Source organism: Somniosus microcephalus, chromosome 24, assembly GCF_052327205.1.
Source record: "Somniosus microcephalus isolate GS21.2 chromosome 24, FLI_Smic_1.0, whole genome shotgun sequence".
NCBI classification, from domain to species: Eukaryota; Metazoa; Chordata; class Chondrichthyes; order Squaliformes; family Somniosidae; genus Somniosus; species Somniosus microcephalus.
In genome coordinates, this window is record NC_141010.1 from 4884060 (window position 1) to 4898329 (window position 14270).

Genomic DNA, 14270 nt, shown 5'->3' on the forward strand with positions numbered 1-14270 from the left:
TGTGACGCACCTTGGGTTGTTCTTCTACGTTCAAGGCGCTATATAATTGCAAGTTGTTAGCTCAGTGGCAGGCATGAGATGTGTAACAAGCTGGGGGCCATGAGGGACCGAGAGACGCAGTGGGAATTTAGCAGACCTGGATTGGAAGTGGCAGAGCTGGGATTCAGGATCTGATACGTGATCTGTTAACACCATATTGCTCTCTGAAAGCCACACCGGCCAGGTGTGTAAGAAAAACAATCTAACTCCAGCTGGAGGTAAAAGGAATCCGGTTTTCACTGAAGGGGAAGAGGTCAATCTTGGTACCTCAGTACTTTGCACGAGAAAATGTAAAAAGGCTGGGAATTCTGTGGCGAGTGTCTCACCTCCTGACTCCCCAAAGCCTTTCCACCATCTACAAGGCACAAGTCAGGAGTGTGATGGAATACTCTCCACTTGCCTGGATGAGTGCAGCTCCAACAACACTCAAGAAGCTCGACACCATCCAGGACAAAGCAGCCCGCTTGATTGGCACCCCATCCACCACCTTAAACATTCACTCCCTCCACCACCGGCGTACCATGTCTGCAGTGTGTACCATCTACAAGATGCACTGCAGCAACTTGCCAAGGCTTCTTTGGCAGCACCTCCCAAACCCGCAACCTCTACCACCTAGAAGGACAAGGGCAGCAGGCGCTTGGGAACACCACCACCTCCAAGTTCCCCTCCAAGTCTCACACCATCCTGACTTGGAAATATATCGCCGATCCTTCATCATCGCTGGGTCAAAATCCTGGAACTCACTCCCTAATAGCACTGTGGGAGCACCTTCACCACACGGACTGCAGCGGTTCAAGAAGGCGGCTCACCACCACCTTCTCGAGGATAATTAGGGATGGGCAATAAATGCTGGCCTTGACAGCGACGTCCACATCCCCCCCAAAAACGAATTTAATAAAAATGTACCCTCAGGCTTGGCAGTGCTTTCTGGAATTTAACCACTATCGTGTGTAGTGACACTGTGGGAATTAACTAAACTCTCACATTCCTCCCCAGCCTCCCCCTCAATCAGTGTTCTTGGCAGATAGCAATAAATGCTGGCCTTGCCAACGGCGCCCACATCCCATGAATGAATAAATAAAAACGATGTGCCTGCCTTTTGTTGCCAGTGATCAAATAAAACGAGGAAACAAAATTGAAGAAAATCGGCCTGATGGGACTTGTTCCTTTCCCATGTATTGTCTCTAAGGAGCGGGCCTGTGCTGACAGCTCCTCTCAAACAGTCAGCAGATCCTGCAGAGTTGGAACTGCTCACCTAACCCTCGCACTCCGAGACTAGTGTAAGAAATGAAAATCGCAGAGGAATCTTCTAGGGATTTTTTTTTGTGATGGAAGAAATTAACTGAACGACGATGAAGAGCATTAGAAATAGGAGCAGGAGTCAGCCATTCGGCCCCTCGAGCCTGCTCCGCCATTCAATAAGATCATGGCTGATCTTCGACCTCAACTCCAATTTCCTGCACTATCCCTATATCCCTCGATTCCCTTAATATCCAAAAATCTATCGATATCTGATTTGAATATACTCAATGACTGAGCCTCCACAGCCCTCTGGGGTAGAGAATTCCAAAGATTCACCGCCCTCTGAGTGAAGAAATTGCTCCTCATCTCAGTCCTAAATGGTCGACCCCTTATTCTGAGACTGTGACCCCTGGTTCTAGACTCTCCAGCCAGGGGAAACATCCTCCCTGCATCTACCCTGTCAGGCCCTGTAAGAATTTTGTATATTTCAACGAGATCACCTCTCGTTCTTCTAAACTCTAGAGAATATAGGCCTAGTCTACTCAATTTGTCCTCATAGGACAATCCCCCCATCCCAGGAACCAGTCTGGTGAACCTTCGTTGCACTCCCTCTATGGCAGGTATATCCTTCCTTAGGTAAGGAGACCAAAACTGTACACAATACTCCAGGTGTGGTCTCACCAGGGCCCTATATAATTGCAGTAAGACGTCTTTACTCTTATACTCAAATCCTCTTGTAATAAAGGCCAACATACCATTTGCTTTCCTAATTGCTTGCTGTACCTGCATGTTAACTTTCAGTGATTCGTGTACAAGGACACCCAGGTCCCTCTGAACACCAACATTTCCCAATCTCTCACCATTTAAAAAATACTCTGCTTTTCTATTTTTCCTACCAAAGTGGATAACTTCACATTTCTCCACATTATATTCCATTCGCCATGTTCTTGCCCACTCACTTAGCCTGTCTATATCCCCTTGAAGCCTCTTTGCATCCTCCTCACAACTTACATTCCCACCCAGCTTTGTATCATCAGCAAACTTGGATATATTACATTTGGTCCCCTCATCCAAATCATTGATGTAGATTGTGAATAGCTGAGGCCCAAGCACTGAGCCTTGTGGTACCCCACTAGTTACAGCCTGCCAACCCGAAAATGACCCGTTTATTCCTACTCTGTGTTTTCTGTCCGTTAACCAATCCTCAATCCATGTTCGTATATTACCCCCAGATTCTATGAAATCTTCCTCTGCACTATTTCTGCAAATTTGGATTGCCCAGTCTATATTGAAGTCCCCCATGATTACTGTATTACCCTTGTTACATGCGTCTCTAATTTCCTGATTTATACTCTGCCCGGCACTACGACCACTGTTAGGGGGCCTATAGATTACTCCTACTAGTGTTTTCTGCCCCTTGTTGTTTCTTGGCTCCATCCAAACTTATTCTACATTTGTTTTTCCGAGCCAAGATCCTTTCTCGCTACTGTCTTTATCCCATCCTTTATTATCAGGGCTACCCCCCCTTTTTCCACTCTTCTATAAGTCAAATATCCTGGAATATTTAGTTCCCAACCTTGGTCACTCTGCAGCCACATCTCTCTAATGGCTATTAAATCAAACCCATTTATTTCTATCTGCACTATTAATTCATCTATTTTGTTGCGAATGCTTTGTGCATTCGGATATAGTACCTTTAGCTTTAACATTTTTCTATTTTTTCCCTGATGTCACTTTAGTCACTAATGCCTTATAACCTTTATTAATCTGTGTCCCTTCCTGACCCACTCTGCATATTCTTTAACATGCTGTGCTGCTCGCCCAAAGCTGCCTTCTCAACAAGTTGCATTTATATAGCGCCCTTAGCATAGTAAAACATCCCAAGTCACCTCAAAGGAGCGTAATCAGACAGAAATTCGACACTGAGCTATATAAGGAGATACTGAGACAGGTGACCAAATGCTTGGTCAAAGAGGTAGGTTTGAGGAACGTCTTAAAGGAGGTAGAGAGGCAGAGAGGTTTAGGGAGGGAACTCCAGAGCTTAGGGCCTCGGAAGCTGAAGGCACGGCCGCCAATGGTGGAGCGATTAAAATCGGGGATGTGCAAGAGGCCAGAATTGGAGGAGTGCAGAGATCTCGGAGGGTTGTAGGGCTAGAGGAGATTACAGAGATCGGGAGGGGTGAGACCCTGCAGGGATTTGAAGATGAAGATGAGTCTTAAAATGATGGCGCTGGTGGATGTGTTCAGTTTTCGGGATGTGGATATCGCTGGCAAGGCCGGCATTTATTGCCCATTCTAGTTGCCTTTGAGAAAGCGGCAGTGAGCCGCCGCTGTAGTCCCATGTGGTCAAGGTGCTGAGAATCTGATATTCACTGTCATGTGAAGGGAGCTCATTGGGTGAGGTATCAGATCGGGGCTTCCACCTGTGTAATGGTACCTCGGCGCGAGTCAGTGGTTTCTTGAGAAGAAAGAAAATTGGCCCCAAAAAGTAGACATTGATCAAAAATAAAGAAAGACTTGCATTTCTATAGCGCCTTTCATGGCCTCAGGACATCCCAAAGCGCTTTACAGCCAATGAAGTACTTTTTGAAGTGTAGTCGCTGTTGTAATGTAGGGAAACACGGCAGCTAATTTGTGCACAGCAAGCTCCCACAAACAGCAATGTGATAATGACCAGATAATCTGTTTTAGTGATGTTGGCTGAGGGATAGATGCATATAATCAGGACTCCCCTGCTGCTCTTCGAAATAGTGCCACGGGATCTTTTACATCCACCCAAGAGAGCAGACGGGGCCTCGGTTTAATGCCTTATCCGAAAGACGGCACCTCCGACAATGCAGCGCTCCCTCAGCACTGCACTGGGAGTGTCAGCCTGGATTTTGTGCTCCAGTCTCCTGGAGCGGGACTTGAACCCACGATCTTCTGACTCAGAGGTGAGAGTGCTGCCCACTGAGCCACAGCTGACTCTGAGATCTCTATCCTGGATCTTGGGATGGTCCCAGCACTGATGAGCAGCTTGCAAGTAAAGCAGAAAATCGCGCAGTCATGTGAATAATTGCTGGTTTCCGGGACCAGGTACAGACTGGCAGGACGGAAGACTTTGCTTTTTTTTTGTAATACAGAAATTACCTAGGTTTTATTTTAGAAAAACCACACACTTGCACATCAGATGTGTTCCCTTGACCAGTTTCCGTGTGCTACCTTACCTTCTGTACGAGCTGCTGGTCAGTACAAGTCCAGACCTGTGGTTTCCCCTGTCCCAAATCGAGAGGGAAGCGTGTTTGACTCTGCTCAGCAATGCCACGGCTGCATTCCGCGCCACACCTGCACCTCACGTGTCTCAAAGCGGATCAGCCGGCACGAGAAGGGAGCGAGAGTGTGGGATGGAATGCGGGACTGGATAGTACCGCGCTGAGCTTGACCCTGGGGGCCACACTGGGGCGGGCGTTCGTGACTGTGAACAGGATTTTAACAGAAGGCTTGAAGTTTTTCACCTTGCCGAGGATTGGTGGGATTTTGCTTCTCGCAGGACTGAACAGGCCCAATTTAACCTGAGGCACTGAACTCTGACCATTCCTAAAATCCGGATTTTAACCCTTTGAGTAATGAATCCTCCAAGTCCTTCCAGCAAAAGAAAAATCTTGCTGAAGTTTAAATGTTCAGAATTTGAGGAATAAAACTCCCAACGGGTAATGTAAGCAACCCTGCTGTACTGTGGAGGCAAATTCACGAGCGGTGATTGTTAAACTAATTGTGACTTTGTTGTGGTTTGTGTGTGTGTGGATTAAAGGGTTAATGGCGGAAGTTTCGGTTCATGCAGGTCTCTGGAAGATTCCGGCCCTGATGGAACGCTGACCTTTCACCTTTGCATTCCCAGGAGTTTTGGTGCGGTCTGTTACTGAGCGGTGGGTTCACGGGCCACCGAGGCAGTGAGTCTGGAAACGTTCCGTCTGGCTTGTAATGCCCCTCGGGAGCAGGTAGTGTGGTTTGGGTTTGAGACGGTTTATTGGAATTGGGGGGGGGGGGGGGTGGGAGGTGGGGCGGGAGGAGATTTTATTCTGTGTGTGTCTGTACTAACTTTCTAAAATGGGATTTTGTGCCCATGTGTCCAATGGGCTAACTGAACGAGCAGTGCTAGGCTCCCTAAGGCATCTTGGCAAAGAGGCAGCACAGACCACTGGCACCATGGTGGATGGTCGACAGCAGTCACTTGGCAAAGGGCATTTGATGAAGCCAATTCCCTGCTGCAGACACTTGCTGGGATACTGGTCTGCCAATCAGTGCCAGGGGCCCGGTAGCGCCCTCTCCATGTGCCACGCCTGGACACTTGAGTGTCAACTGGCTGTTCGACATGAGTGGACCTCGCAACCAAGCCTGAGCCTGTCCTTGCCCGAGGTCTGTGAGTTTACACGTTCCAGCAGGACTTGCTGGTTGATGATCAAGAACGGGGCCCGTGGGCGCTCTTTCTCCCCCTAGTGCCTCTATCACTGTGCCGGTTGAGATCACCTACCTCGGCACGGACTAGGGGTCACACCTGCAACCTCCCTGGTGAGTAGCACAGTGGGTGCTGCCTGTACCATTGGGGCGGAGCAGGGAAGTTTCTCTACATCCTGTTAGAGGTTAAAGTGCAGCTCTTGGCCCACTCACTCCGCAGCTTAACGCCTGTAACTGAAGCAGAAATTGGAGAGGCGTCCGCATCTGGTGGTGAATGAATGCTCGGAGCCCTCGTATGATGGCTCCACGTTTAACGAGGTGTTCAATATGTTTCTAAATTGTGTTTTTAACCCAGTTACTCACGGAATCACACGTACGACACCTACATTGGGATGGGTTACGTCATTTCTGGGATAGATCAAGGTTTACTGGGAGCCTGTGTGGGAGAGAGACGGCGAGTTGTCATCCCACCTCACCTGGCCTATGGAGAGAGCGGTGTTGGTAAGGAATTTAAACTTTCAGCGCAGCCGCACTGAGATTTGGGTGCGGGGAGCTACAAGCAATTTTTTAAAAAAAGCCTTTAAAATATTTTGACCAACTATCCATTGATGTAAAAGTAAGGAGCACTTTTTAAAATTCCCTCCGAGATCTCTGCGCTCCTCCAATTCTGGCCTCTTGAGCATCCCCGATTTTCATCGCTCCACCATTGGTGGCCGTGCCTTCAGCTGCCTGGGCCCCAAGCTCTGGAATTCCCTCCCTAAACCTCTCCGCCCCTCTCTCCTCCTTTTAAAACGCTCCTTCAAACCGACCTCTGTGACCCAGGTTCTGGTCACCTGTCCTAATATGGCGCGGTGTCTGGTAACGCTCCTGTGAAGCACCTTGGGACGTTTTACTACGTTAAAGGTGCTATATAAACACAAGTTGTTGTCCCACTAACATCACAACTGAACGAAGAAAGAGGAAAAATAAGCAAATCATTTCCTGCTGTTTTTTTCTGACCTTCAAACCAGCTCTTTCCCAAGGACAGCAGCCAATTTCGAGGAACTCTCAACAGCAACAGTAATTAGCTTCTAATCCTCGGGACCTGCTTCGACCATGTCCCCACTGAACTGAGCAGTGAGCTGTAAGGGACAGGACAAGTTGGCAGATAAACGTTGGAATCAGACCCCAGATATCCAGAAGCAATGCCGTGGGCGATCAGTTAGGAACATAGGAACTGTGAGACGATAAAAGACCGAGCTCCAGCAAGTTCTCCTTCTCCCACCCTGGTGGTCGCATGACCCAACATAAGAACATAAGAAGTAGGAGCAGGAGTAGGCCATACGGCCCCTCGGGCCTGCTCCGCCATTCAATAGGATCATGGCTGATCCGAATATAGACTCACGTCCACTTCCCTGCCCTCTCCCCGTAACCCCTAATTCCCTTATCTGCTAGGAAACTGTCTATCTCCATTTTAAATTTATTTAATGTTGCAGCTTCTACAGCTCTCTGAGGTAGCAAATGCCATAGATTTACTACCCTCTGAGTGAAGAAGTTTCTCCTCAACTCAGTTTTGAAAGGGCAGCCCCTTATTCTAAGATTATGCCCCCTAGTTCTAGTCTCACCCATCAGTGGAAACATCCTCACTGCATCCACCCGATCAAGCCCCCTCACAATCTTATATGTTTCGATAAGATCGCCTCTCATTCTTCTGAACTCCAATGAGTAGAGGCCCAACCTACTCAACCTTTCCTCATACGTCAACCCCCTCATCTCTGGAATCAACCGAGTGAACCTTCTCTGAACCGCTTCGAGAGCAAGTATATCTTTTCTTAAATATGGAAACCAAAACTGCACGCAGTATTCCAGGTGTGGCCTCACCAATACCCTGTATAACTGCAGCAAGACTTCCCTGTTTTTATACTCCATCCCCCTCGCAATAAAAGCCAAGATTCCATTGGCCTTCCTGATCACCTGCTGCACCTGCATACTAACTTTTTGTGTTTCATGCACTAGGACCCCCAGATCCCTTTGTACTGTAGCACTTTGCAGTTTCTCTCCATTTAGATAATAACTTGCTCTTTGATTTTTTTCTGCCAAAGTGCATAACCTCACACTTTCCAACATTATATTGCATCTGCCAAATCTCTGCCCACTCACTTAGCCTGTCTATGTCCTTTTGCAGGTTTTTTATGTCCTCCTCACTCACTGCTTTCCCTCCCATCTTTGTATCGTCGGCAAACTTGGATATGTTACACTCGGTCCCTTCCTCCAAATCGTTAATATAGATTGTAAAGAGTTGGGGACCCAGCACTGACCCCTGCGGAACACCACTAGTTACTGATTGCCAGCCCGAGAATGAACCATTTATCCCAACTCTCTGTTTTCTGTTAGATAGCCAATCTTCCACCCATGCCAGTATATTACCCCCAATCCCGTGATTTCTTATCTTGATCAGTAATCTTTTGTGTGGAACCTTGTCAAATGCCTTTTGGAAGTCCAAATACACCACATCCACTGGTTCCCCTTTATCCACCCTGTTTGTTACATCCTCAAAGAATTTGAGCAAATTTGTCAAACATGACTTCCCCTTCGTAAAACCATGCTGACTCTGTCCGATTAAATTATGTTTATCCAAATGTCCTGTTACTGCTTCCTTAATAACAATAATGGAGTTGTTGATTAATCACCGCAATCAATTCCTATCAATGAGTCTACAACAGACCCAGACAGGAGGCGAGGAAAACCCCCCAGTGGGAGAGCTTTGGGATCCAGAGGTCCACCATTACCTGTTCCTCCTGAGCTCGCTCCACTCACCACACGGCCTGTCTCCAATTATTCATCTACTCCATCCCAAAATGTTATTTTCTTAAAGAAATTTGCTTTTGAATGAATCAACGCTAACTGCTTCTACCATCTCGCTGGGGAGCCTGTTCCACAGATTGACCACTCGCTCACTGAAATACTGTTTCTGCAGATTCGTTTTGAATTTACCCCGCTTCGAGCGCAGGCCCTGTCCTCTGGTTCTGCTCTGCTGGATGAGGTCAAAGACTTTGTCATGCTCTGTTATTTAGTCCCTTTTAGAATCCTAAAAGCAGCAATCGCATCATCTCTCAACCTCTTTCAGTGAGAACATGCCCAATTTACACTCGCTCCTCATAATCCAATCCCCTCAGATAGTAAATTTCAAAAGAAATCCGCTTTCAAAGGGGTTGTGAGAGTGTTCCCAATGACTCGGTGACTGAATCCACCGCCAGTGTGGTACTGAGCCAATCGCACTACAAAGGTCTTGGGTTCAACCCCTGGCCTGTCCGGAATTGGTTGAGCTGAGTCCGTCGAGAGAGAGCACCATTGACCTCGGCCTAGGGAAGGGAGGCTTAAAAACCAGCCAGAACTCCCACTTGTGTCCAGTTGTTTGGCTCCTATAATGGAAAAGCCAACTGACTCCTGCTGTATGGACTCTTGCAGGAAGACTGGCTCCCGCGGTGAGCTAGCTCGGAGATCAGTCCCGACACCACCTGGTCTGTACGGCTGGTTACTTCATTGGGTGGTGCTCAATAGTCAGTCCAGGGAGTTATTGGTGTATATCTCTGGTAAATGTAAACGTTCACGTGGCACTATTTCGAAGAAGAGCAGGGGAGTTCTCCCTCGTGTCCTAGTCAACATTTATGCCTCAACATCACCATAACAAATCATCTGGTCATTTATCTCATTTCTGTTTTTGAGAGCTTGCTGTGCACAAATTGGCTGCTGTGTTTTCTACATTACAACAGTGACTCCACTTAATGGCTGTAAAGTGCTTTGGGACATCCTGAGGCTGTGAAAGGGGCTGTAGAAATGGAAGTCTTTCTTTCTATATTGAGTTGGCCATGTCACCATGTGCTCCTAGCTCACGTGCACTCTGAAATCCTTCCTGTCTCAGTTGTATAGCTGAATGCATCTGTTGCTCGTTCTAAATAAAGTTCATCATGTTGTGCAATGTTCTTCTGTCCGATGGGTTGACACTGCCTGAATTTTGATCTGCAGCCAATAAGATCCCGGGCTCTGCTGTGCTGGTCTTCGACGTTCACATCATCGACTTTCACAATCCAACGGACAAAGTCCAAATCCAATCCTACTTCAAGCCGGACGGCTGTAACGTGACCTCCCAGACAAATGACTATGTGAAGTACCACTACAATGCTTCTCTCATGGATGGTACCCTGCTCTACACCTCGTAGGTTATACACCTTTCTATTGGAGTAGCTCTGTTTGACAGTGATGTTGCTCGAGATGGGGGATGAATACTGGGGTCGAGGGGCAACACATTATATGTAGGGCAGAACATTGGGGCACACTATGCCATGGAGTGATTGGACACTGGATCCACACTCAAGAGCCCCTGCCCACAGTGGGAGGGAGGGGAAAATCTGGACAGTGGGTTGACCACTGCTGTGGTAGCACACTCTCGCCTCTGAGCCAGAAGGTTGTGGTTTTCAAGCCCCAAAATAATCTAGGCTGACGCTTCAGTGCACTACTGAGGGAGTGCTGCACTGTCGGAGGGGCAGTACTGAGGGAGCGCCGCACTGTCGGAGGGGCAGTACTGAGGGAGCGCCGCACTGTCGGAGGGGCAGTACTGAGGGAGCGCCGCACTGTCGGAGGGGCAGTACTGAGGGAGCGCCGCACTGTCGGAGGGGCAGTACTGAGGGAGCGCCGCACTGTCGGAGGGGCAGTACTGAGGGAGCGCCGCACTGTCGGAGGGGCAGTACTGAGGGAGCGCTGCACTGTCGGAGGGGCAGTACTGAGGGAGTGCCGCACTGTCGGAGGGGCAGTACTGAGGGAGTGCTGCACTGTTGGAAGTGCCGTCTTTCGGATAAGAACCGAGGCCCCTTCTTCCTGTTCAGGTGGACGTAAGAGATCCCACGGCACTATTTTGAAGAGCTGAGGAGGTCTCCCCGGTGTCCTGGCCAAGATTTATCCCTCAACCAACATCACTGAAAATAAACTAACTGAACATTTATCTTCTTGCTGTTTATGGGGCCTTGCTGTGTACAAATTGGTTGCTGCATTTCCCTACAGAACAGCAGTGACTACATTTCAAAAATACTTCATTAGTTGTGAAGTGCTTTGGGACGTCCCGAGGACATGAAAGGTGCTATAGAAATTCAAGTTCTTTCTCTCTTTTCCCCCTTCCCAAGTTCCAGAGTGGCAGAATTCCTGTCTGCCATTTTGTTTGGGGAAACTGAAGAGAAATAAATAATGTTTTTAATGAAATAAACACTCGCCCATTGGCTCAGTAACGACACCCCTGCAGTGTGGCAGTGCCAGATCTCTCAATTGGGGCTTAGCACCCACTGGGTTCGGGGGAATAAAAACCAGCCAGTATCTCGCTCCTGATTCCTATTGGGTGCAACCTACAGGAAGGGGTGGGGGTATGGATTTCGAGGGAGGGCAGGATTAGGGCTCGGCTGGGATGGGACCCATGGGGTCAAACCGCCTTCCGACCCTCGCTGTCTGCCTAGGCGCACACTCGCCACTTGAGTGAGATGGTGCAGTCAGTGCCCATGGGTGGTAACCTCAGCAAACACCAGGGCTAACCAGAAGAAGGGAGAGGAAAGAGCTTCTGAATATTTTGTTCTGAAGTGATTAAGCACCACTCTACTGTGGGTATGGACAGGGTTGGTTGTCTATAGTACTTGGCACCTCATATCGGCTGCTAACCAAGGAATTGCTTAAGTTTTTACTTGTCTGAAACTATTCCTCCCCCTTTTTTTTGCCCTCTAGTCGTGATTATGAAGCTCCCCAGACTTTAACCCTGGGCTCCTCAAAAACCATCGTCGGGTTGAGCCAAGGCTTGCTCGACATGTGTGTTGGAGAGAAACGGATTTTGATGATCCCACCGCACCTTGGGCACGGAGAGAAGGGAGGTGAGTGAAGCCGAAGGTTTAATTCCCTGATGCTCTGGGACTGGGTTGCACTGTAAGCCTGACCACAGTCCAGTTGTGCAACAATCTGTTGCCATGTTAAATCTGGTTGGGGCAGTGATGTGTTATTGGCACAGGGTTGTATGGGCAGTGCTGTGGGTTTACACACACCAATTCCATATCCAATAAAACTCTCCTAATTGAAGACTGTTTTCTAAACCCCACCCCTCAATTCTGGACCAGCTCCAAATGATTAATGTCCTTTCAGGGAGGGAAGCCGACCGTCCTTACCTGGTCTGGGCCTACACGTGACTCCAGACCCAAACCAATGTGGTTGGCTCTTAACTGGCCTCTGAAGTAGCCCAGCAAACCACTCCATTGTGTCAAAACGCTCACCTCTGCTACACGGACTGCAGCGGTTCAAGAAGACGGCCCGTCACCACCTTCTCAGGTCAGCTAGGGGTGGGCAATAAATGCTGGCCTTGCCAGCGACGCCCACATCCCGAGAATGAATACTGTCCTTCACATTCTTCCTCGCCCTGCATTCCCCTGCCCAGAATTGAGAATTTTCAACGCTTAACTTATTTTTGCCTGGTGTTTATAGATACTGTACATCGAGCATTGATCAGTGGCATAATGGGGAGATCGCAACTCACTATTTTCCACTAAACCCCCCTCCCACACGACTACAGACGACCCAAAGCTTGGCCACATTGAGAATCCCCTTCCCTCACCCTACCTGCTCCAAGTAAGGAACAGGAGGAGGCCATTCAGCCCCTCGCGCCTGTTCTGCCATTCAATTGGATCATGGCAGATCTGTGTCTTAACTCCATCTACCTGTCTTGGTTCCGTAACCCTTAATACCCTTGCCTAACAAAAATCGATCTATGCCAGGCTGTCTTTTCCCTGCACCGCCCCCCTGCCCACCTCGCCCCCTTGTTCCTGTGAGTGTGTGTGGCTAAGCCAATGTCCGAAGCGCTGTGAGATCCTCACTGTTTGTGTCCTTAGTTTGTGAATCAATGTCTCCCTGCTGGAGCAGCTACCACAGGGCAGATTTTTGAAGTGACTCTTGTTTTGTACGTTTGTTGTCTTCTCCCCCCCCCCCCCCCCCCCCCCCCAAAGCTGGAGAAGTACCTGGCAGTGCGGTGCTGGTGTTCGATGTTGAAATGCTCGAACTGAAGGCGGGGGTCCCAGAGGGTTACCTGTTCGTCTGGAATGAAAAAGCACCAGCCAAACTTCATGAGGACCTCGACCTCAACAAGGACGGGGAGATCTTATTTGAGGAGGTAAGGAGCTCTCACCAGCAGCTGTCCCTCTACAGCAGCTCGCTCCCCAATAATGGGATCATGTCTCACAATAAGAAATGTCACTGTGCCCATCAATCCCACTCCTTCCACACTCTATTCGGGTCGACCCTCTCACAGTCTCGAGTCCTTTCTCCCCGCTGCATTCCTATGCTCTCTGGTGTGAATCAAATGGATCTATTAATATCTCCAACGCTCAATCCTCTTTATCAACAGGAATTGCATTGATATAGCGCCTTTAACATGATAAAACGTCTGGGAGAATTACACAGAATTTACAGCACAGAAACAGGCCATTCGGCCCAACTGGTCCGTGCCAGTGTTTATGCTCCACACGAGCCTCCTCCCACCCTCTTCATCTCACCCCATCACCATATCCTTCTATTCCTTTTTCCCTCGTGTTTATCCAGCTTCCCCTTAAATATATCTGTGCTATTCACCTCAACCACTCCCTGTGGTAGTGAGTTCCACATTCTCACCACTCTCTGGGTAAAGAAGTTTCTCCTGAATTCCCTGTGTGATTTATTAGTGACTATCTTATATTGATGGCCCCTAGTTCTGGTCTCGCCCACATCTTCTGTACGTCTACCCTATCGAAACTTTTCATAATCGTCGAAGCATAGAATAGTACAGCACAGGAGGAGGCCATTCGGCCCATCGAGTCTGCGCCCACTCTTTCGAAGAGCAATCCAGTTAGTCCCACTCCTCCCGCTCTTTCCCCATATCCCTGCAATTTTTTCTCTTTCAAGTATTTATCCAATTCCCTTTTGAAGGCTGCTATTGAATCTGTATCAGGCAGTGCATTCCAAATCCTAACCACTCGCTGCGTAAAAAAGTTTTCCTTCCTGTCGCCTCTGGTTCTTTTGCCAATCACCTTAAATCTGTGTCCTCTGGTTATCGACCCTTCAGTCATTGGAAACAGCTTCTCTCTATCTACTCTGTCTAGACCCCTCATGATTTTAAACACCTCTATCAAATCTCCTCTTAACCTTCTCTGCTCCAAGGAGAACAATCCCAGCTTCTCCAGTCTATCCACGTAACTGAAGTCCCTCATCCCTGGAACCATTCTAGTAAATCTTTTCTGCACCCTCTCCAAAGCCTTCACGTCCTTCCTAAAGTGCGGTGCCCAGAATTGGACACAATACTCCAGCTGGGGCCGAACCAGTGTTTATAAAGGTTTAGCATAACTTCCTGGCTTTTGTTCTCTGTCTCTATTTATAAAGCCCAGGAACCCGTATGCTTTATTAAATACTTTTGTCTTGAAGACCTCTATCAGGTTACCCCTCAGTCTTTTTTCTAAAGAGCCACAGCCTGTTCAAACTTTCCTGATCGGTATAGCCACTCAGTTTTGGTATCATTCTAGCAAATC

The 14270-nt window shown here is 48.3% G+C and overlaps 1 protein-coding gene across 5 annotated transcripts in view; it reads left to right on the forward strand.

Annotated features, from left to right (window-relative positions):
* Positions 1-14270, forward strand: part of LOC147100975 (peptidyl-prolyl cis-trans isomerase FKBP10-like) — a 69902-nt gene that overhangs the window by 49904 nt on the left and 5728 nt on the right. For all 5 annotated transcript variants that reach the window (XM_085966097.1, XM_085966098.1, XM_085966100.1 and 2 more), the window contains exons 7-10: positions 6071-6216; positions 9721-9910; positions 11458-11600; positions 12720-12883. In XM_085966097.1, coding sequence (XP_085822223.1) covers positions 6071-6216; positions 9721-9910; positions 11458-11600; positions 12720-12883 — 643 coding nt within the window. The remainder of the gene's footprint in view (positions 1-6070; positions 6217-9720; positions 9911-11457; positions 11601-12719; positions 12884-14270) is intronic.